The 24405-nt window shown below is 38.5% G+C and overlaps 1 protein-coding gene across 9 annotated transcripts in view; it reads left to right on the top strand.

Moving 5' to 3' along the window:
• The window catches only part of Numb (NUMB endocytic adaptor protein), a 118875-nt gene that overhangs the window by 64213 nt on the left and 30257 nt on the right, over positions 1 to 24405 (top strand). For 8 of the 9 annotated variants that reach the window (XM_031357199.1, XM_031357198.1, XM_031357195.1 and 5 more), the window contains 2 exons: positions 13283 to 13423; positions 20057 to 20131. In XM_031357199.1, the coding sequence (XP_031213059.1) occupies positions 13298 to 13423; positions 20057 to 20131 (201 nt within the window). In that variant the 5' untranslated portion in view covers positions 13283 to 13297. Of the gene's footprint in view, positions 1 to 10424; positions 10462 to 13282; positions 13424 to 20056; positions 20132 to 24405 lie in introns of those variants that run through there. The other variant, XM_031357193.1, reaches the window with a different exon arrangement.

Genomic DNA, 24405 nt, shown 5'->3' with positions numbered 1-24405 from the left:
TGTCCTGGAATTCACTCTGTAGACCAGGCTGGCCTGGAACTCAGAAATCCGCCTGTCTCTGCCTCCCACGTGCTGGCTACCACCACCTAGTGCTCTACTACCCTCTTAACTCCCCTCCCTATGCCCCAAATAAACTCTATTCTATACTAAAAAAAAAAAACAAACTTTTCCAATTGTCTATACTAAGTATTTTCATTTTTTAGCAGCTAGTAAAGAAAGTCATTATTTTAAATTATCTAATAGGACATTTATTTGAGCAAAGTTTCGGCTACAATATACATAAACTAAAATTAAGCTTGAATAAATTAGATAGAGAAAAATCAGCAATTTGATCAAATTTAAATCTGTTGTCAATCATGTTGAGTAGCAGTTTACAGATCTGACACCTACAGGGACCTTATGTATTGTATTAGTCACTTTTGCAGCACTGTGATGGCAGACAACACCTGGCAGAAAAAAATTTAGAGAAGGTGGTTTTGGCACACATCCTCCGCAAGTGTGAGGTCGTCATGGCGGGGAAGGCTTGTCATAAGGAGCATAGGAGACATGGTTCCCAATTTAAGTCTGTGTTCATAGATTAGTTTATGCTTGATATAGATGCACGTATGTATGTATGTATATATGTATGTATGTATGTATGTATGTATGTGTATATGTGTATATATTTAATGGTCATATCCATGTCCTCCCATGATTTTTAAAATTACTTCCTTATTTTATTCTGTGGGTATGTGCACAGTATGTGTATAAGAGCACTTGGAAATCCAAAGAGGCATCAGATGCCCTGGACCTGGAGTTACGGATAGCTGTGAGTCACCATGTGGGTACTGGGAACTGAACCTGGGTTCTCCGAATGAGAGGCCAGTGCTCTCAACTACTTTTAACTGCTGACCATTTGTTGACCCTTTTCATATATTTGTGTCTAGTAGTTCCTTCTCCATATTGTTAGCTTTCTAATAACTCTTGAGATTTTTCTTAATACAGTTTTGCTAATTACTTTGTAATATTTATAGTGAAAAAATTGGCTGGATAATTTAGCCTAAAGTGTTATTAAGAATGCTATTTTCTCATTTTTATGAGCTTTTTTCTATTTATGATTCCTTAAGATAGACACTTATCAACTTTTCTTTCTCCTTCTTTTCTTTTTTCTGTGGTGCTAGGAATCAAACCCAGGTTCTCACACATGCTAGGCAGAGGTAGCCTATTTTTATTTTCTAATCTAATTTAAAAGTGGCTCTGGCCCATGAGTCTTTTTATTATTAATTATATATATTTTCAAGTGTGAGGTTTCTATAATTGTCTTTATCTCTCTCTCATGATTGTCTATAATCTGTAGTTCATAAATCCACATGTGCTCTTAAATTTTGAAAAGTATGTATGTATATATGTATTTATGCATATGTGTATCTTTCTCTCATTCAGTTTGAATTACAAAACAAGATTCAATATCTTCTGTAATCAAGAAGGGATACATCTAAAGCACAGTGATCTAGACAGTCTAAGAATAAAAGGATGAGCCAGCCAAGCAGGCAGATGAAGACAGTATATAGCAGCTGCTGTGACAGTGGCTTAGTGACTTCTGCTCACACTGATGAGGCTTAAATGAGTAACCAGTGATCCATGGCTTCATACTTACAGAGGGTTCTAGAAAACTCACTTAGCATTGTTGATAGAATGATAGTTTCCTTTTTCTCTTTCTGTCTATACTTCTCATCCCTGTCTACCACGTTGTCCTCATAGACTTTAACATCTCTGTAACTAGGAAGTGTCTTTCCTAGTTACTTTTACTTTTGGTGATTTTTTTTCATAATTAATGGACATTTATTAACACCTTCAGCATTTTTTCTTTAGTGAGATATAAAATAGTGGCACATTTTGCAGTTGATGGCATCTCTTGTTACTTGTTTTTTGAGTCAGAGCCAAATTTTCTGTCTCATGATAGAGACGAATGAGGAACAAGGACAGTACGAGAAGGGCGGGCAGGCCAGGGTTATTGAGAAGTGAAGAAGCAGCTCTCTAGTGAGTGGCCAAGCAAGGCTTTGGGAGCTGAGGCTGTTTTCTTCTGGGATGGGCCAGTTTGGTCTGATCTGTATGTAAATAAGGTCCTAAGCCAGGGTGAATCTGGTTAGTTAATTTCTGTTAAGTGGGTAATTGTGATCACATAGGCACACATGTATGGGCTCAGGAAAGCCCATCCCAATTTCCATATCAAGCATGAAGGAAGAACCAGCAAGTAAGAAGAACAGAGGCTGGTGCTGAGCAGGGTCTTTCTTGATGGTTAGGCTTTTGGATTTTGATTCCTTAACTCACCACTTAGTTCATTCATTTATAAACCTTGGTGTTCTTGAGGTGACTACCAGTTCCACCAAGACATAGATTACTGCAACTCCTACTACTGCCTCTGATAAAACACACATTTTTATATATACAGTACAGTGTGGTTCTTTATCTCATCCTACTTGAAACATCCCCTTTCTCTATTGTCACTGTATACTTAATTCATTCAAAACCTTTAAAGGACGAAATATATGTGTACACACACACACAGTCACACTTTGGTTATCCCAAACTTTGTCTTACCTGGGCTAGGCAAGAACCATATCCCCTGCCTGAGGATAGAGCTTAATTTTCTTATCCTGACTCTTCTTCCATCTTACACAGTATTTTGTTGGATACAAGGTATTAGCAATTAAGGGACTTGAGTAGGTCTGATGAATCATAGTACAGACTGTAACATTTATGTTAGTGACCAGTTAAAGCACTTTGAAAGAAATGAAGAGTTGTGTAATAAAATGGGGTTAAGTGTGGAAGCCCACACCTTTAATCCCAGCACTTGGGAGACAGAAGTAGTTGGGTCTCTGTGAGGTCAGCCTGGGCTACATAGCAAGTTCTAGGACAGTCAGAGATACATAGTACAGATACCCTGTTTGTTTGTTTGTTTGTTAAAAAGGATTGTAAAGGACAGGAGAGATGGCTCAGTGATTGACTGTGCTTGCTACAAGCTCTTGCAGTCCACCTGGGTTCAGTTTCCAACATCCAGATGGAGGCTCATTACCATCTGTGACTCTAGTTCCACTAGGATCCGAGGTCCTCTTCTGGTTTCCATGGGAGCCAGGTGTGCATGTAGTATACATATATATGTGCAAGCAAGGCACTCATATATATAGAAATTTAAAAATAATTCTAAAACCTTTTAAGTAGATAAAAGCGTTTCAGGAAATAGAAACAACAGGCCCCAAGTGGAAATAAGCTTCAGGAAACAAAAGAACCATAGCGACTTAGTTAAGGAGACTCTTTAAGCTCTTCAAGCTCTTCAGGCAGGGGCCATACCTTAGCATATGAACATTTACTGAGTATGTCTGCATGCTGTTTTAAGCATCTGAGTCACTGAAAGCTTAGTTTGAACTTGATTTGCAGAGACATTTAGAAAGCCAGTGGATGTTTACATGGTGCCATAATCTATATTTAAAAGATTATTCTGGGGATTTGAGATGGCCCAGCAGGTAAGGGTACCTGCCACCAACCAAGTTTATTGATCTGAATTTGATCCCTGGGACCCTCATATTGGAAAGAGAAAACAGACAACAGACTTCTACACTCAGTCAGTGAATACAAAGTTTTAGCTACCCTGTACATGGTTGATCAGAGAGAAACAATAGAAATACATCCCAGTTTTCACTTTACAGAACTCCAGACAAGTGATAAGGTTGAGTTGGGCTGTGGTGATTCTGGCAGTGGAGCTAGAGTAGCAGACAGATCGAGGTATGTTTTAGAAGTGTTTGCTGATAGATTCGGTTAGGGAACAGGGATGTAAGTAAGGTAAGGGAATGTTTAGAGAGGGTTAAAAGAGCTGAAGATGATGTAAAAATACTTCCGAAGTGATACACATTTCCGTCCTGCCCTCTTCTCTTCCCTTTTATTCTTTCCTTCCCCTCTTCTTGCTTCCGATTTTCCCCTCCTGCCTGCCACTTTTCCGCATCTTCTCATCCCCCTCTTCTCACTTCTCATTCTTGGAACCAGCATATTTTTATTCTAGTCTGCCTCTCCAGATTCCAGCACCTTCCTACACTTGACAGATGCTTAGGAGAGGAGAGTCAGTATAAAAAGTAGGTTATCATTCTCAGGAACTCTGCCCTTTGTCACCAACATGTTCCTTGCTAAATCAGTTGTTGCTACATAGAACAAAATTAAATTTTGTTTTTTAAGTAAAAGTAAGTTCTTGAGTATATGCCTAATGAAATCAGCCTATGAATGTATGATGGCCATATTGTTTTGTTGTCTTTTATTTTTTCACGTCTCCCTGTTTAGCATAGGCTGGGTTTGAACTCATGATCCTCCCATCTTAGCCTTATAGGTATGCTAGCACTGCAGTGTCTGGCTTTGAGTATATACATATGTATTTTTTAATCTATAAAATGTTACTTAATTATACTTAAAATATACTTAAGCATTCATGAATCATAAATTCAGTTCACCAATTGTTTTTCAAATTAAAAAATAAAACTAGGGCTTGGCAGGATGGCTCAGCAGGTATAAACACTAGCTTTGTAAACCTAATGGCCTGCGTTTGATCCCTGGGGCCCACAGTGAAACTGACTCCCTCCACTTGCTATGTTGTGGCACTTGCACACCAAAAGTCACACTCATGCCATACACACACACACACACACACACACACACAGAGGCAGGGGCAGTAATAATGTAAGCTTCTAAAGATAGTTTTATAAGAACAAGAAGAGTCATGTTTGGTTGGTTATGGAGTATTTGAAGGGCTAAAAATTAAAGCCAGGTCCTGGTGCACGGTAGGTAAGTGCCCTGCTGGTACCAGAAATCCAGGGAAGGCCAGGAGGAATTCCTCAAGTACTCCTATGTTAGCTTTTCATCTCTCAGTGTTTGAGACTAGGGTAGTGCTAACACTCTCGTGTTAAGAGCTCATGTGTATGTGCTAGTTAGGAGGCTATTGGGCCTGCGAGGGTTAGAGTTCCTGTCTAGGTTCTGGGCTGCCATTGGTGTTGCGGCTTCCAGACAGGCTTAGGTACTGCAATTTCAAAATGTGACAGCCTTTAAACTCTTCTGGAGAGCAGTGCCACTTCTCTGGCTCTGTCCAGTCTTCACTTTCTTCAGCCGAAGCCCTCTATCCTCATCTCGCCCAGTTCACCCCTTTGAACAGTCAGCTATCTCTTTATGTGGCTGTTGTCACTGATGCCAATGTCAACCAGGCAGTTACTGCCCATCTTTCACCACCCCCACCATTGTCACTCCCTTTGCAGCTGTCAGTGCACCTGGCCACTCTGCCACTGTCACAGCTTGGCCTGCTAACTGCTCAGCTCTCATGGCTATTGTCCTGCTGTTTCTGTCATTGCTCCTACTCTGTTATCTGCTCTACTTTTCTTCATGTTACCAGCTCAGGATGCACTGCTAAAGTAGGCAAGGAGAGACTACTTGAGTAGTGACTGTTACTGCATATAAGGTTGCAACATTAGGGAAGCAGGTGCAGATGCTTGCAGGCTTGCCTAGGTAGGGTTCACTTAGGCTTGTGATCACAGAAAACCTATTACATAATGTTTGAAACAGCCGTGGCTGCATCTGTACCTTCACTAGCCAAAGCAAGCAGTTTCAGTTTTCTTGTAGTTTCCTCAGTATCTATGTGTGTTCAAAAGGGCCAGTGCTGGCTTATGGGTAGTCCAACTGGCTATTGAAAGACAATCCTAGCACTAATACTGATTTTAATAGTGCTTTAACAATGCATAATACCAGTCTAGTTCCCCAGAAAAAAGTGGGAACCCCCCATCACTGTCACTGAGTCACATTCTACCCCTTCCCCTTACATTTTTTTCCCTACATATTTCCAGGTTCAAGTTTTTATTTTGTGTTTTTTCCCCAGTATAAGTCTTTTATTGTCCCCAAAGAGCCCACATTGTACTTGGAATCAGGATCTTGTTTCTGGACCTAGGGAACTTAGGTCTTGCCCCTCAGCTGGTGCGCTCTTGCCTTTTCAGACACATAGATACTATCCACTGTGAGTTGCTGAATCAGAGCGGCCAAATTTAAAACAAGTTCAGTATCATTTCCTTCAAGGATTAATTCATCTTTCTGGGTTCAAGAGAGAGAACATGCAATACCTGTCCTCATCCAAATCCTGAGAGGTATTTTTCACGCAAGAAATTTCAGATTTCAACCAAAGACTCACTCTCCTAAGTAATGACATGGATGAGGAGATGAACATACATAGACCTTTCTCGGAATGGAAGCCCAGCATGATGCCCTTATCTTAGTTAGGGTTTCTTTTGATGTGGAGAGATGCCATGACCAAGGCAACTCTTATAAAGGACATTTAATTTGGGGCTGGCTTACAGGTTCAGAGGTTCAGTCCATTATCATTATGGCAGGAAGCATGGCAGCGTCCAGGCAGACATGGTGCTAGAGAAGGAGCTGAGAGTTCTACATCTTCATCCAAAGGAAACCAGGAGCAGACTGTTTCCAGGCAGCTAGGAGGAGGGTCTCAAAGCCCTTTCCCACAGTGACACACTTCCCCAACAAGGCCACACCTCCTAATAGTGCCACTCCCTGGGCCAAGCATATTCAAACCACCATAACCCTTGATCATGTTCTGAACATAACTGCAGATGGTTCTGACAGTGGCTAGTTCCTGTCTGTTACCCAAATCATTTATCAACCTGGAACCTCTTCTTTTTTGATACAAGGAGATTCAGCTCTACATTGATATGATTGAAGTTTCCCTGCAGAGTTCCCCTAGGGCCCTTCATAATGACTGTGCGGTCCTTCAGAGTGATGTCAATATTTTCTGGAATGTCAACAGTCTAATTGCTGAGAATGGTCTTTATTCTCATAGTAGATAGAGAAAAGAGCATTGAAATATTTAAGAAGGACAAAGTAAGGGCAAGGCATAGAGTGTGACTCAATGACAGTGACGGGGGTGGGTGTCACCCACCTTTTTCTGGGGAAGTAGACTGGTATTACACATTGTTAAAGAACTATTAAAATCACTATTAGTTCTAGAATTGTCTTTCAGCAGCCAATTGGACTACTATAAGCCAGCACTGGCCTTTGAACACATGTAGATACTGAAAAAACTATGAGACAGGGTTTCATTCTGTTAGTTCTGGCTGGCCTGGAATTCATTTTGTGAACCCGGCTGGTTTTGAACTCACAGAAATCTGCCTGTTTTTGCCTCCTGGTGCTAGGATAGTACCCTTGTGTCATTATGTCTGGCTATTATTATCTTTAAGGAGTGACTAGTGAAGTCCTGTATTTAAACATTTGTAGATAAGTGGGAAGATGAAAATACATGGGCAAGATACCCAAAATAACTATTAGATCATAGGGTACCATATAAAGCAAGGATGGCTTTGTAAGTAAGGAAAGGAAGTGCACAACACACACAGATTTGTATATAACCTTAAATGATTGCTGAACCTGATGAACTAGAGGGAGGTGTGTGCATCGTGGATGACTGCTGAAGAGTGAGTTGAGTGGTAAATAGGATTGAGGAGGACGGGGGTAGAGAACTGGGACATTCAAACTGTCATTGCTCTATTCTGAAATGCCAGCTATAGGATAGCCAAGGCTTAAATTTGTTTTAAAATCTCTTGTTCGACAGCTAATGGAGCAAATAATTTTTAGCTTCATTATATTCTTCTATTTATTTTCTTTGAAAGTGCTGTAAATGGGAGAGAGTTCTGACATAAGTAATACAGCATTCATGGCATCCCAACACAGCCTATTTTTTTTTTTAAAGTTAAAGTGAAATGTAAGCAAACTCAAATATACCAAAAGCTAAATTTATATGAGAGCTAAATTGTTTCCTTTGAAAAGTAGGACTCAGAAAAAAAAGGAAAGAAAGGAGAAGGAGAGGAGGGGAGGGGAGGGGAGAGGAGGAGAGGAGAAGAAAGGAGAGGAGAAGAGAAGAAAGGAGAGGAGAAGAGAGGAAAGGAAAGGAGGGGAGGGGGAGAGAAGGGAAGGGAGATTAAGCTGATTGGCTGGTTGTATTATCATACCTACAATCCAGTGCTTGGGAGAGCAGAAACAGAAGGATCCAAGTTTGAGGTCATCCTCAGCCACCCATAAAGTTCAAAGCCAGCTTGAGCTATGTAAACCCTAATCTCAAAAACCAAACAAAACAAAAAAACAAAGTCCATAAATAAACAAAACCTTTGTTTTGTCTAGCTTTCCCTGAATCTGCTTGTAAATGAACTTCTAACAGAAAACTATGAACTTTTAAAATGAATGTTATTTGTCCTGTAATTACATGTGTTGATTATTTGTGGTAAAGCTGTACCTCGTTGCTTGGCTCACTGACTATGTGAAGCACTGAATCAGGGATAGAATCGAATATGTTAATTGAATATGTTAGGCAAATTTTATCATTTTGACTCTCAACCTTTTTGATGCTGTGACCCTTTAATACAGTTCCTCATTTTATGGTGACCCACACCATAAAATTATTTTCATTGCTACTTCACTCTAAATTTGCTACTGTTATGAATCATAATATAAGTGTTGGTATTTTCTGATGGTCTTAAGCTACCCCTGTGAAAGGGTCTGAGAACAACCCTTGATTTAACAGATTTATCATCTTGGGGAAATAAATTCTGGTGCTTAGTTGTATCAACTTGACTCTATTCTCACTACTGGTTTTCTATAAGTTTTTCAGTTCCCTTGTTTCCACCAGTAACCTAGTCTAAGTTCTCATTATAACTTGTCTGTAAGTCTTCCCCTTCAGACTTGTTTTCCATATTACTACCAAAGTAGTTAAACCAGATCACAAGTCTGACCCAGCTTCTGATTCTCATAAACCCTAGTTCCTTTTAAAGTCCTTGGCCGCATCTCTGCTACTCCTTGCTCATCCACCACCTAATATTGGAGTTTTGGCATCTGTACTTTTGTTGATGTACTTGCCTGTCTTAGTTAGGCTTTCCATTGCTATGAACAGACACCACGACCAAGGAAACTCTTATAAGGACAACATTTTAATTGGGGCTGGCTTACAGGTTCAGAGGTTCAGTCCATTATCACCACGGTGGGAGCATGGCAGCATCCAGGCAGACATGGTGCAGGAGGAGCTGAGAGTTCAATATCTTGTTCCAAAGGCAAACAGGAGAAGATTTGCTTTGGGGCAGCTATGATGAGGGTCTTAAAGCCCATGGCCACAGTGACACTTTCTTTGACAAGGCCACACCCACTCCAACAAGGCCTTACCTCCAAATAGTGCCATTCACTTGGCCAAGCATATTCAAACAACCACAGTGCCTCTACTTGAAATACTTTTTATTCTTATACCCTACCATCTGTCACTAGTCTTGGTTCCTAAAACTTAATTCAGATTATGACTGCTTATGGGAAATACAGCCTTCCAGGGTTTCTCTTATTACAGAGAGTCACTTAAAGTCAAGGAAGTAGTCTTGTTAATTTCTGCACTAGTTTTAACAATAGGGCTAGATCAGCACGATAAGCTTTCAGTTTTCATTGAACCATGTAATTTGAGGTGAAGATGAGGTCTTTGGGAATGAGAGAAAAGGGGATTGTTTAAGTTATTAGTATGTGTGAAGCAACATCAGTCTGCCCATAAAGAATCTGAATGAAAGGACACAAACTGAAAGTACAAATGAGGAATAATCTTACGGATGGGGTGATGGTTTGTTTTATTTCTCAAAGAATAATAGCAAGAATAAGGGAGCACAGTGGAACCATGCTGATAGGGAAGAAAGACTTTCAGTTATTGGAGGAAGTAGAATTCCTGGAGAGTCAACAAATTGATGAAGTTAAACTAGAGGAATACTAGGGTAGAGAGGAGTCTAGGGAGGAAAGAAGTGTATAAAAGAGATAAGAGTCATGGCATCAACTTTTACAGAGCAGTTAAGGGGTATAAAAGATTTTCTGGGGACAGTAATACAGCTTCTTGGATAGGATCACTTACCACCAAGCCTGAAGACCTGAGGCATTCATATGCTGATAAATGCAGGCGTGGATGTGTACGAGAGACACACACACACACACACACACACACGCACGCACACGCATTTGTACACTCTTTAACAATTGCATATAGTTATCTTTGGAAATTGTAGTATAATGGAACTTTAAAAAGAATTAGCCTAGCTGGGTGGTTGTGGCACACACCTTTAATCCCAGCACCTGGGAGACAGAGGCAGGTAGATTTCTGAGTTCGAGGCCAGCCTGGTCTACAGAGTGAGTTCCAGGATGGCCAAGGCTACACAGAGAAACCCTGTCTAGGGAAAACAACAACAACAACAACAACAACAAAAAAATTAGCCTATAGAACAAAGTAATTCTCTTTTCTTTTTTCTTTTTTTCCTAGGTTTTTCAAGACAGGCTTTCTTTGTATAGCCCTTGCTGCCCTGGAAGTCACTGTGTAGAACAGGCTGAACTCAAATTCACAGAGATTTACCTATCTCTGTCTCCCAAGTGCTGGAATTAAAGGTGTGTGTCACCACACCTGGCTAATTCTCAATTCTTATACATAAAAATATATTTATCACCTATGCTCAAGTAAGACCTTTGTCTTTAGGCCAGTAATAATGGTTTATTAAGAGGTAGGGAGCAAGATAACATAATTATATACTTTTACTTTGCAAATTTATTTTAGGACTGTTTTGTCATTGCTATTTAAATTGTGCTTGCTGTAAAACCTTTTCCTTAAACTTTTTACATAGAAATCTGATAAAATAGCTCTCTGAAATTGTGACAGCAACCTGAAGCCTTTCCTAAGAGTTGTGTCTAGTCCTCCAGACTCCTTAACTTTCCCCCATAAACAAGCAATGGCTGCTGGGCTTTTCCACTGCAATCCTGTGGTTATTTAAAGCATAAGTCAATCATGGCAGAAATATTGATAGCAAACCATTTGAGTACTAAAAGTGGTAAGATATTAACACCAATTTTTTTGACATTTTCATTGTGTTATCTAGCAACCAAAAATGCTACAATAATACATCTGTGCCAGAAAGTGAATAAATTCTGCCAGTACCCTACTCTAGACAGTGGGGAATCCTCCTTTGACAACGGGCTTTTACATATCTAGTCTTTTCCAGGTCTCATCATTTCGTAGTGTTTTCTTACCTACAAACTAGTCTCAGCATTATGGAGGTCTTTTTTGTTTCTTCAAATTTACAGTATGTCATACGGCAGGCACCACATTAGAATTCAGGAGTAGGTACTAACTATTTAAACAAATAGAATACAGCTTACTTTTAAGGAAATAGAAATTGTGCCAGGTTCTAACGTACAGTGATAAAAGTCAGCAAAATGCTTAAATGGAATCATGTGAAGCAGAAGGACCAAGGCCAGGTAACTGCTTCTCAGAAAAACAGTAACTATTTTGTTAAACCCTAGCGTCTCTTGAGCTTACACTGAACATGAGTGGAGTTTTACAGGAGGCAAACTGAAATAGTTTCCTTCTGTATAGACAGAGGCACTGAAAAGAGCCTGGCTGTAGGGGACTATAAGTAGCTTAATGGAGCTGGAACTTAACATGTGAATGGGGGCTGGTAAGGAGAAGGCCTAAGATTGCGATTGCCATGCTGAGCATTTAGACTTTGAAAGTGATGTGAGCCAATTAGAGGATTTTAAAGTAGAGTAGTTAGTTGGACAGTCAGATTGATGTTTTAGAAAACTGACAGTAATAACAGATTAGAATGAAATGGGCCTTTATTTGAAGCAGTCTAAGTAATAGCCTTTTGCAATAAGTTAAACAAAAAAGTCTCAGAATAGTTGATTTGGACACTGGCCACATATAGGCCTGTCTCCCTGAGAGGCTTAGGGAAGAGAATCAAGAGTTCAAGGTCAGTCCCAGCAACAAGAGTCCCCTTTTAAAACATTAGCCGTTTTAGGTAGCATTATTTCTGACCCTCACAGTGACCCTGGAAGGTAACTGTTACTATCATGTCTGACAGGAATATAAACTAAGGGTTAGAACTTTGAGTTTACTTGCCTCGGTCACATCACCATCTATGGCAGCACAGCATTCAAACTCAGGTCTGTCTCATTGTAAAGCTTACAGGGTTCTTTCACTTATGCTGGGGTGCCCCGGTTACATAAGCTAGATTTTGACCAGAACCTCAGGCATGCATTGTTTATTAATCATGAGTGTTTGTTGAACAACAGTCTTTCAGTAAGTATATGTGAGCAACTCCTCTACTGATCAGCTCCAGGAAGCCAGGACATAAACAGGGAACAGGATAGAATCCTGTTCTTGCAGAACTTCTATTTCACTGGGAATAGGTAGGTAATGTAAACAAAGAAATGTTTTAGTTTCAGACAATAATTAAGCAAAGCTACCACAAAGAAAAGGCAGGGCTTTGGGGGAAATTGCTTTTGCTTTTGGGTTCCATCCCTATCAGGCTTCATGAGGAGTGAGCAGATAGGAAAAGAGAACAGTGACTAGGAAAGGCTGTAAAACACAGAGTGCCTGGGATGTACAGGGCTGTAGTTTTAATCGCTTCTCCATAGACAAGAAAAAGAGTGACTGTTCACCCAAGCAGCGTGAGCTATCCTGTCTCTTATCTAATACCTATCAAATTGGGGCTGGTGAGATGGCTCAGTGGATAAGTGCACCCACCAGCTGCTCTTCCGAAGGTCGTGAGTTCAAGTCCCAGCAACCACATGGTGGTTCACAACCACCCATAATGAGATCTGACACCCTCTTCTGGTGCATCTGAAGACAGCTACAGTGTACTTATTTATAATAATAAATCTTTGAACTTTAATATCTATCAGGAGTCTCTTTCTCTGTCTACCAGTAATAAAGATAGCTGCAAATGAAGAGGATGGGATAGAGTTTGAGAATGAATGAATGTGGGACAAGGGACACAGAGTGAATTAGACATTAAAAAGGTAAAATTGGTAGATAAGGTCACAGAAAGAAAGAATGGGGAGATGAGCATATAACTCAGTTGGCAAAATGTGTGCCTGCCAGGCACAAAATCTTTGGTTCAGTCCTTAGCACCATGTAAACAGAGGCACAGTAGTACATGGTTGTAACCCTGGCATTTGAGAGGTAGCAAACAGCTGAGAAGTTAAAGGTCACCCTTGTTGTGGCAGTTGTCACTGGAGGGAACCATAGTTGTCTTTGAAAAGCGGAATGAGAGCTGTTTTAGACTCACTGTCACTCTGAGAGGTAGTGTGATAACATACTAAGCTATAACTCTCATGTGGGCCTTCAGGGTTTGAGGTGGGTTTTGTAAAATGGTCATCTGAAGTTTGTGTAAGAAAGTAACTGTTTGGTATTTCTTCACTGTGTCTTCAGGTTGTAAAAGTTAACATGAACAAACTACGACAAAGCTTCAGGAGAAAGAAAGATGTTTATGTCCCAGAAGCCAGCCGTCCACATCAGTGGCAGACAGATGAAGAAGGAGTCCGCACTGGAAAGTGTAGCTTCCCCGTTAAGGTAAGACACACATGTCTTTATGGCTCTCTGTGGGGACAAAAACAAACAAAAAAGCAAACCAAACAAAAAACTGATAGCCCGTAGGATATACAATCCCAGGACTCAGGCTAAAGAAGGAACCTTCCAAAATCAGTCTCCTCGTATTCTGCTTCAGTGATAGAATTAAATGAGAAAAAATACATTGCAGTTGGTGGTTTTTCTTTTTGTATTTCAGTTACTTAAATAAGGATTTGTGCTACGAAATCTGGAACAAATATAAATAAGAACAGTTGGTGTGTGGGTGGTGGGGATACTAGGAACTGACTTTTGGGTCTTGAGTATGCTCGGCAAGCCTTCTAGCACACGCAGGGCTGCACCCCTGCCTTCTTTTTACTTGTTTGAGAAAGGATCTCCCTAACTTGTTTAGGCTGTCCTTGGACTTCCTCTGTAGCTCTGGTAGGCTTTGAACTTGTGATCTTCCTTCCTCAGTGCCCAAGTAGATGAGGCTTCCCAGAAGCTTGCACTATGGGGTCTGGCCAAGTAAGACCACTTCTCATGAGAACACAAGGCCTGCGACCTCTAACGATCCTCGGTTACCAAGAATTAAGCTCTTTTCAGTGTGGTAGGGGTTTATTTCCAGCACTACCCAACAAAAGAAGCACCACTCCTCCCTACTCCCAGTCAGGGCTAAATGGCTTGTTTGCTTCATCTTGTCTTCACTTTTAACTCTTTTCTCCATCATTTGTGATTAGATTACTTTAGTTCTACTCTTGTCTTCTGTACTTAAAATTTCTTGTTCTATCAATGCTAGAGGATTATCTTGATGTTCCATCATAAACAAATGAAATACTTTCACTTATTTTCAAATTTATATCAAATATTTTTATTTCATTTTCTTTACATGTTAATAGGTCACTAATGTTTACATTCTCTTCTGTAAATAATAATTACATATCCTATATATTGAGTTTGTTCTAAAAGTTTTCATTATTAGGCATTAAATTTAATGTCAATCTAAAGAATATCCTACAGTTTCTTCTCTTTGGAACTATTGATTCATTGGTATGTTTGACAAATAATTGCTGAATGTCTGCTGTCTGCCAAGTAGTGTTCTAGGAACCAGGTATTCAGTGAGCAGCACAGACAAGATCTCTGCATAGTTTTTCATGGTAGTTTATGCTAGAGTGTGAGTAAACAGAATATCTGATATACCAGAAAGGAATTGTGTATGAGAGAAATAAATGGGGGTTGATACAGTTTAAAATATGTTGCTTATGGAAATCCTCATTAGGGGGCAAAATGTCATTTCAGAAAACACCCAAAGAAATTCAGAAAATAAGCATTTCAGGTATTGAAAGAAACAGAATGTAGACAAGGGAGTAACAAGTGGAGTGGCTCTTCAGCAAGAGATACCTGGCATAGTAAGAGGCACTGAGAAAGCCATTGTGTACAGAACCAGAGGGGCAGGTAGCCATGAAAGCAGGTAGGTAACAAGTAGATTCTGTAGGTTAGTACTTTCAAATAGTATCACGCCTACTAACTGAAGTTTTTGATACAATACTCTTTATAAATTCTAAATTACTATTTACATAATACCATATTTACACTCAATTATGTATATAAAGAAGTAAATTTTGCTAAAAGATAAACCAGTTATATTTGTGCGAAAATCACAGTACATATTTTGTATTGTATACGTATGTATACATATTTAAAAATGGAATTAGAATCAGTAAAAGATAACTCTTGAGTAAGCTTTTCCTAAATTACAAGTACCCAGTATTAGATGTGTCATATATTCGTTTTTGGGCCCTTGCCTACTAGCAATAAGTAATGTTTTCCAGTTATTGTTACTACAGATGTCTCATTACCATCCTTAAACACTGAAAGTCATTTGCCTACAACATTTTGTGAGTGGAAGTTGGGAGTACAGAATTTTGCTACATAGCTCAGGATAGCCTCAAACTCATGATTCTCCTGCCTTACCCTCTGGAGTTCTGTCCAATTTCGTTTTAAGGATTTTGACTTTTACTTAGATGAAATGGGAAACCATTAAAGAATTGAGCAGACATAGCATCATGGGACTTGTGGTCTCAAAGGCACATAAAATAAACAAAAATGTAATACAAAAACCAAAAAAAAAAAAAAACCCAGAAAAACAAACAAACCAGAATTTGGAGCTGGAAAGATGTTTCAAAGGTTATAAGCACTTACTGCTCTTACAGAAGAACTTCCTGCCTCTGCCTTCCAAGAGTTCATATTTTATAGTCATATACTATAGGTGAGTACCACTACTTTATATTCTAGAAATCAACTAACTATACATTCTTGGAATCTTAATTTGATAAATGCTTATCCTGACCAAGGAGTTAATTGAAGGCATAGCTAATTTTTTTATGCTAATATCTTGTTTGAAAAGTTCATATTACTGTTTTGAGATATTTGGGCCTCTTAATTTTTTCCTTATAACATTTTTGACAGATTTTAATTTAATAAGGTAAGCCTGGCCAGAGAAAGTTGGCACAAGCTTGTAATCCCAGCATACGTGAGATAGAGACAGGGGGGTTAGGACTTGAAGGTCATTCTTGGCAACGGCCTGTCTCATAAAACCAAACATATAAGCAAACAAAAGTAGGGTATCACTTGGGCAGGGCTCTCTATTTGTGATTTCCTTTTGTTCCCAGCATGTACTTTCTAGGTGTTTCATCTGAGAGCATGACTTTATTTCTCTCTTGTAGTTCCTGAATCCCATACTGAAGTGAAAATGCCAAAGCCTCACCTTGCTTATTAACAAGTTTTTTTGAATTGTTGATTTCAGAGGGTTTATCTTTTAGCTTTTATCTCCCCCTGAAACATACACACACAAACTTCACTGGTAATGTAGACTATTACCTGAACATACAAAATAGTTTGTTATCCACATTTCAGGGTAACATCAGCCATTGGTGATCATTGACTGGGTTATTATTATTAATTCTTTGAATTCTAAGAAGGCCAGGCTGTGGTGGTGCACAGCTTTAATTCCAGCACTTGGGAGGCAGAGGTAGATGGATTTCTGTGAGTTGGAGGCTAGCCCGGTCTACAGAGTGAGTTCCAGGACAGCCAGGGCTACACAGAGAAACCCTGTCTCAAAAACAAAACAAAACAAAACCAAAAAACATTAAGTAAGTGTGTGTAAAAGTGGTAAACTATGAGCCATTATTTAAATAAGACAGTTACACATGTACTTTAACAAAGAGGTAGTGTCAGACAATAGAAGAAGACCTGGTTTCTCTTCTTGATTCTGTGAGTTTACTAGTTACTATGACTTACTCTTCTCATTTACTTTATTGACACTTAAAGGAAAAGTTTGGATCTCTTAAGTTCTTTTCAGTACTGAATTTCCACAATTACATTTAATAAATCTGATTATGTCATGACTAACTCAGATGGAATTTTAAAATTTTAAAGATGAGAATATTTTAATTTGACTAGGTTAAAGACACATTTGATAGTGTTTTTATACATTTGCATACTATATTTGCTATATGAATAGTATAATCTATATATGCGTAATGAAATTTTTTGCAGTTTGTTAACAGATGTGTGATTATTGTGTTGCTTTTGCTGCTGCTGGGAACTACTCACTGTGCAGTCTCTCACATCAGGCTCACATCATGGATAACATTACCAAAGTGGGGCCAGGGGATCTAAGTTTTCTTTTTCTTTTTTTTCAAGAAAGGGAAAAATGATTTAATTCATGAAGAATGCAGTTCCACGTAGTAGTTTTCTAATGCACATTTTTATGAATAAAAGTTCCTTACTCAGAGAGTTTGGCAAAGGCATAAACAAAAGAAGTTCCAGTGTCAAATATTTTAGCTATTAAAGCATAAGTCAGCTGCAGTTTTTCAGTGAGATAGTGTCTCAGAGAAGAAAAGAGGCCTTTGAAATGATGTTTATTTCAATTGGCATGTTTTTCTCAGTCTGCTGACACTCAGGGTTGACTTTCATTTCTACATTCTAAATAGATAACACCACTAAGAGTCAGCATAAATATAAAATATTTTTATTCTTTGCTTTCTACCAAGCCTTCTTTCTTTGTTATTGTTGGCATGAATAGCCAATTGAATTGATTGAGTTACATAGTAGAATGAGAATGATTAGAAAATCTTGTATTCATTTCTAGAAACTCATATAAAGGTCTGCCTACCTACTCTTTCATTGTGATATATAAAATGCAATCAGAGATGTCAAATAACTTGGAGCCAGTAATAAAAATTAGCCTTAAGAAAATACAAGTGTGTATGTGCATACATACGTATACATATACTAGCAAAAGTATGTGGATATATATAATATATACATGTTAGAGATAAGGATATAGGAAGATGCTACTACAAGCTCAACGAAATTGGGTTATGTAAGCATTTTATAACATGCAAATGATTTTGAAAATTTAATGAACTATGAATATTCTAGATACATACATTGTTAAAATTGTCTAAAGCAGAAAAGTAAAAGTTGAATGGACCTTAGTCATGAGTAAAATGAGAAAGCTATTTCTATAAAATGATACTTTTCTAAAGGACTAAGTAGAGATGTTCTTGTGGACCAGCATTTCCAAACCCTATAGGAATTACATCTATAGTATTTAAATATGTTGAAATAAGTAGAAAATATGAACAGTTTTATACATTAATGGAATTAACTCTTTTCTGTGGTCACATCACCACACATTCACTGTTGGGAATGTGTGGTGATGTGACCCCACAGAAAATAGTTGTAATTTCCTTTAAGTTAAAGAAAAAATTAGCTGGGCGGTGATGGCACACGCCTTTAATCCCAGCACTTAGGAGGCAGAGGCAGGTGGATTTCTGAGTTTGAGGCCAGCCTGGTCTACAAAGTGAGCTCCGGGACAGCCAGGGCTACACAGGGAAACACTGTCTCAAAAAAAAAAAAAAAAAAAAAAAAAAAGAAAGAAAGAAAGAAAAAATTACCCTAGCAGCTGACTCCTGCACAGATACCCAAAGGAATGAAAGCAAGAGTCCGTACAGATCTGTAAACACTGGTCTCACTGCTGCTTTATCCTCAGTAGCAAGAAGCAGAAGCAAGCCAGATGCTGGCTTTCAGAGGCCTGAGCACAATGTGACGTAAGCAGTGACCTCTAGTATTTGGCACTGAAAGGAATGTGATATATAGTACTTCATAATGAATCTTAAAGTAAGTGAAATAAGTAAAGCGAAGTGAAATAAGACAAACACAAAGGACAGCACTATGTGATCTCACTTAAATGAAATATCTACATTAAGCTAATTCTTAAAGGAGAGATTAGAAGCTACCATGAATTGAGAGGTAGAGAAAATTGAGGGGTCAAAATGAGTTTGTGTTTGAAATAATTTTTAAAAGTTAAGGATATAACTAAATGTAAACAGTAGCATTTTAAATATAATCTGTAATGGAATCTGATTCCCTCTTCTGATGTGCATGAAGACAGAGCAGTCATGTACATAAAATAAATAAATCTTTAAAAAATGATTTAAAAAATTGTTTAAATTGTTAAAGTGGATGAGGGCTAGAGATCTAACTTAGAGGCTAAGAGTACTTGTTGCTCTTACAAGAGACCTAGATTCAGTTCTCAACACCCATATAATGGGTCAGAGCCATCTCTAACTCCAGTTTTAGAAGATTCAGTGCCCTCTTCTGGCTTCACAGCACCCGACATACAAATGGTACAGATATGTAAAAATTGTGAAAATGGGCAAGGCATGGCCCATATATGTAATCTCAGCACTCAAGAGACCAAGATATGAAGGACATGAGTTTGAGGCCACTCGCACTTCATAGGAGGTACAGTCTAGGCCACAGGAAAAGATATAAACACACAAAATTAAACCAAAAACAAAGAGCGAGGAGTTTTTTTAAATTTCAATATGCTAATTGTATTTATCCAGTTTTCAAAGCCTGTCATATATGCAACACCTATTGGTCTATAGGAAACCTGGGAAATGCTGTCTATTGGTTTAGCTCTGAAAGTGTTTGATATACAAGTTATAGGAGCAGATCCTTACTGGTGGGGTCCAAGTTTAGTCCAGGACTTCAAAAACAAGTCAGTGGGAACAGTTTCCCAAGCTTTTGTGTACCTTAATATCTTCTGGTTCTTTCCTTCCCTTTGAGGAGCGAATACTCTGTGGTGCACTGTAGAGGTCAGAACGCAGTTTGTGGGAGTTGGGTCTCTCCTTCCTCCATGTGGATTCTAGGGGTTGAACTGGACTCAGGTTGTCAAATTTGGCAGCAGTCACCTTGCCAGCTGAGCCATCTTGCTGGTCCTGTCTGTATTTTTTATTGCTAGGTGTATGTACTTTGTCTTAGGATTGTTTTTATGTATGCAGATATTAGAATTGTATCTTAGGTTAGTATGCTACTGATCCTATAGATTCGTGTAACATTTAGTGACTATCATGTACTTTTTCATTTATTTCCCTAATAACTCTGAGATATTCTAAATTTTATTCCTATGAAAATCCTGAGTGAATAAAATTAAGGTTGCCTTCACTTTTCTACAACAGCCAGGAGTTTCTTGAATGCAGAAGTTTACCTTTCTGCCATCTGCTATCTACTAGCGGATCGTTTCTCAGTGAACATTCGTGGAGGTAACACCTTTGCTTCTCTCCACAGTACCTCGGCCACGTCGAAGTGGATGAGTCAAGAGGAATGCACATCTGTGAAGATGCCGTAAAAAGATTGAAAGCTGTATGTATTTGATGGTTGCTAATACTGATCTGTGTTCTGTCAATAGTCTCTTACAAGATTGTACTTATTGAATTTTACTTTCCCAGTACCCAGTAAGAATAGTGTGTTTTCACAAGGGAAACGATGTGGGCTTACTGAAAAAAAGAACATCTCATTTTCTCTATTCAAAAGTACAGATTATGAAGGCCAACCTTTTTTTTTTTTATAAAGATTTATTTATTATATTTAAGTACACTGTAGCTGTCTTCAGATACACCAGAAGAGGGCATTAGATCTCATTACAGATGGTTGTGAGCCACCATGTGGTTGCTGGTATTTGAACTCAAGACCTCTGGAAGAGCAGTCAGTGCTCTTAACCGCTGAGCCATCTCTCCAGCCCCTGAAGGCCAACCTTTTGCTCCTACATCATCCAAAATATGCTTTTCACTTACTATGGTCTATAAGAAACAAGCGCTTTGAAATCTGATAGAAAATATTCTAAAACCAGCCAGAAATGTTACAACTAACTTGTGATACCTGGACTATACACAATTAATTTTAAATCTCTAAGAAACAGCTTTTCCGGGACAAAGTAGAAAGTACCTGTGTGAGGCCTGATGAAGTTTACTTTGGGAAGAACTTCTCTTTATCCTCACACCTACATCTATCTTTAAATCCCTGTGACACAACCTAAACTTGAAATGGACAGCTCCTTTTCAGGATGAATAATGCAGTCTCTGCCCGTTAACACCACAGAATACACACTACGCTCATAGGTGTGTATTTAGTAAGGGAGAGAAAGTATTCACATGTGATAAAAGATCAGATTGAAGTGTTACTTTCCTGTGTTCAGTGTCTAGGGCCTCTGTCCCGTAGCTCCTCGCGCCCTCCTCGCGCCCTCCTCGCGCCCTCCTCGCGCCTGCTTTTTCTCCCACTGTGCTGTAGAAGCATTATTTCTGCATGTGCCTGTCCCCAACAGCATTCAATTCATGTCACTTTGGGTTTGCTAAGTTTGCCTACTAATGAGTGCTTTTTATTTCTCAATTTGCTTAATAACCAAAACTTTTCTGCTTTTTTGTTATAGTTTATGTTATCTCTTATATTCCCGCATGTAAAATTTAAAATATATCAAAGAGATAGATTTATTTTTGGAATGCCTGAATCTATTGTAGAAGGAAAAGTAGAAAAATAACTAATTGTAGAACACACAAAAAAGCAACTCTGTGTACAGATGGTACATATACAGTTGTGTATATGCATATAACCCTTTTATCTCAGGTTTTGGACGTTTAAATTCTTAAATGATAGAAGCCCAGGATGCTTCCTTGCATTCATCAGTGTTAAGAGAAGAGGACTTACGCGTATGTCCTGTGCTCCATGAAACTAGTTTTGCAGATTGGCTCTCTTATATGACTGTTCCCTAATTAAAGACAGGCTCAGATAGTTTAGTTTTCCATTTTTATCAAAACTAGTTTGAAAGAAAAATAAAAAATTTAGATTTTTTTCTTTTAAAATAATTCTCCATTCCTCTAGAATAATGATAAACTAGATGAGTTTTACTAAGAATGCTTTAAAAATAATTATAAATGCCGGGCAGTGGTGGCACACACCTTTAATCCTAGCACTTAGGAGGCAGAGACAGGCGGATTTCTGAGTTGGAGGCCAGCCTGGTCTACAGAGTGAGTTCCAGGACAACCAGGGCTATATAGAGAAACCCTGTCTCGAAACAAAACAAAACAAAACAAAATATATATATATAAATAATAAATAAATTATTCATACTTAAAGAATGTTTTTCTTTTCTTTTCTTTATTTTTTTAAATAGTTTCTTTATATAGCTCAGTATGTAGGCCAAGCTAGCCTTGAGTTTCTTATCCTGCCTTACCTCTCTACTGATGGAACTACAGGCATGAGCAATACTTTATAGCACTATATTACTAATGATGAGAAACAGCAAACAAACCAGGAAATGGGGGGAGGGGAGATGGTTCTGCAGTTAAAGTGTTTGCTGATCATGCAGAGGACCAGCACTTAGTTCCCAGCATCCTCTGAGGTGGCTCTCAGCTACCAACTCCTGGGGACCTAATACTCTTTTCTGGCCTTTGAAGTCACACATACCTATGCACAAACTTACACCCAGAAACATATATAATTAAAAATAAAAATAACTCTTAATTTAAAATCTTGGGAAATGATTAGATTATCCTTAAACAAACTATTTTTATTAAAGTCTTAAAATTTACCTTAGGGCTATGAGGCCACTGTGGAATTATACTTTAGAAAATCTTTTAATTTAGAAACAATGAGTCTTCTTTTCCCATGTTGAGTATCAAACCCAGGGCCTCACATGAGCCAAACTCTCCACTGAGCCATGCCTCTAGCACTGCTGTCTATGGTTGTAAACTTTGGTGTCTGTCTGTCCGTCTCACTTGAGTCTTTGAGGCCGTCCCCACTCCCAGCACAATGTCTTCCACAGCTGCTTAGGTGCTAGGGTTCGGTGTGTGTGTCACTTCATCTGGACCTTACAGTTTTTAAAAAATTACAAACAGGTCTTTATTGTAGAGGAAAAATATGTTTATTGTGTAAAATACAAATGAATCTGAGATTTCCAAGTAGGGGCCAGAAGGTGGCTCGGTGGTTAAGAGTGTGGTCTGTTCTTTCAGAGGACCAGGTTCAGTTCCTAGTGCCCACATAGTGGTTCCCAATCATTGTCATGTCCAGTTCCAGGAGATTGAACACCCTTTTCTGGCCTCCAAGAGCATGAGGCATACATGTAGTACTCAGACAGGCATGCAGGCAGAACAGCCATGCACATAAAATAAATCAGTTAATTAAAAAAAATGTTTATTAAATAAAACAAAATTCTTACAATTCCAGATAAGCAGTATTTAAATGTCTAGTTTTTGTTGCTGGTGGTGTTAGGGATTTTGACTTTTTGAGACAGGGCGTCAAGCTCTTAATCCTCTGACCTCCACCTCTCATAGACTGGACATACAGGTACAAGCCACTGCACTCTGCTCACCTCCTAGTTTAAAACTAATTTTTTTGCTTTATTTCACCTTCTGTTTTTAAAGCAAGAATACTATTTTTGAGGACTGTTTAGATAACATTCAAACAGAATGTTATATTTATATTTCATCATAAATAGAACCTAAATTTACTTTTTTATATTCACCATAAATAGAACCTAAATTTACATTTTATTCAGGGCCAGAGCCATGGCTTAGTTGGTAAAGTTCTTGCCATACAATCATTAGGATCTCTGTTTAGATTTCCTAGCACCTATGTTAAAAACAAAACAAAACAAAAACCAATAAGGGTATAATCCCTGAGCTGGGGAAGTGTAGACAAAGACCTTTAAGGCTTGCTGAAACATAATATGGCACAATTGAGGAACACCTGCATCATCCCCTGGCATATCCAGGAAACCTAGGACAGTTATATAGATTTAACATTGGCAAATGTATTAAAAATAAAATTGGGCAATGAGTAAACTTCTTTTTATTATGCTCAATAAAATGTAACTGTTCTAAGCCAGGTGTTGGTGCCACATGCCTTTAATTCTAGCACTCTGGAGGCAGAGGCAGGTGGATCTCTGAGTTCAAGGCCAGTCTGGCCTACAGAGCTCTAGGATAGCCAGAGATACACAGACAAACAAAAACATCACTGTTTTGTAGATAAACTATTTAGTACTATACTGAGAACCTTGTAGTAAGTGGAAGTCTTCAGGATATTGTCTCATGACTCCACATATCTCTGTGATTTTTTTTCTTCCTTTCAAATTTTTACTGTGGAAATACTAGGTACCTCCTTTCTTTAGCAGCTACCTGTGCTCTGTTAACAGATACCTACCTAGGATCTATAGCCTGCTGGTGTCTGATTCTAATATTGTACCAATTACTATGTTACTAATATTTTTTGTTTATTAGCATAAAGATCATAAAGTTTCCTGAAAGAATTTTAAATAAATGGAAACAAATTTTAGGAGTGTATAAAGTACAGAGAATTAAAACAACAAAATACCTTTGGAATATGTTTGAATGCTAAAGCTTTAAAATATGAAGAATTACGTAGCTAGGATACCAGTTAAGCAGCAAAACAGACTGTCATGTGAGTGACTATAAACAAACCATTCCATTTCTAGAGGTTTGAACCTTATAGGAAATTGAAAGTGATTTACATGTACAGTTGTATGGAGACCTTCCCCATGGTACCGAGTAATCCAGAATTACATTAGCTTCTATTAGAAGTCATTGGCAAAGTTGACATTCTCAAGTGAAGAAAGTCACATTGGG

This window comes from Mastomys coucha, unplaced genomic scaffold, assembly GCF_008632895.1.
Source record: "Mastomys coucha isolate ucsf_1 unplaced genomic scaffold, UCSF_Mcou_1 pScaffold6, whole genome shotgun sequence".
Lineage (NCBI taxonomy): Eukaryota > Metazoa > Chordata > Mammalia > Rodentia > Muridae > Mastomys > Mastomys coucha.
Note: the sequence above shows the minus strand (reverse complement) of the source record. Positions and strands in the feature narration are given on the sequence as shown.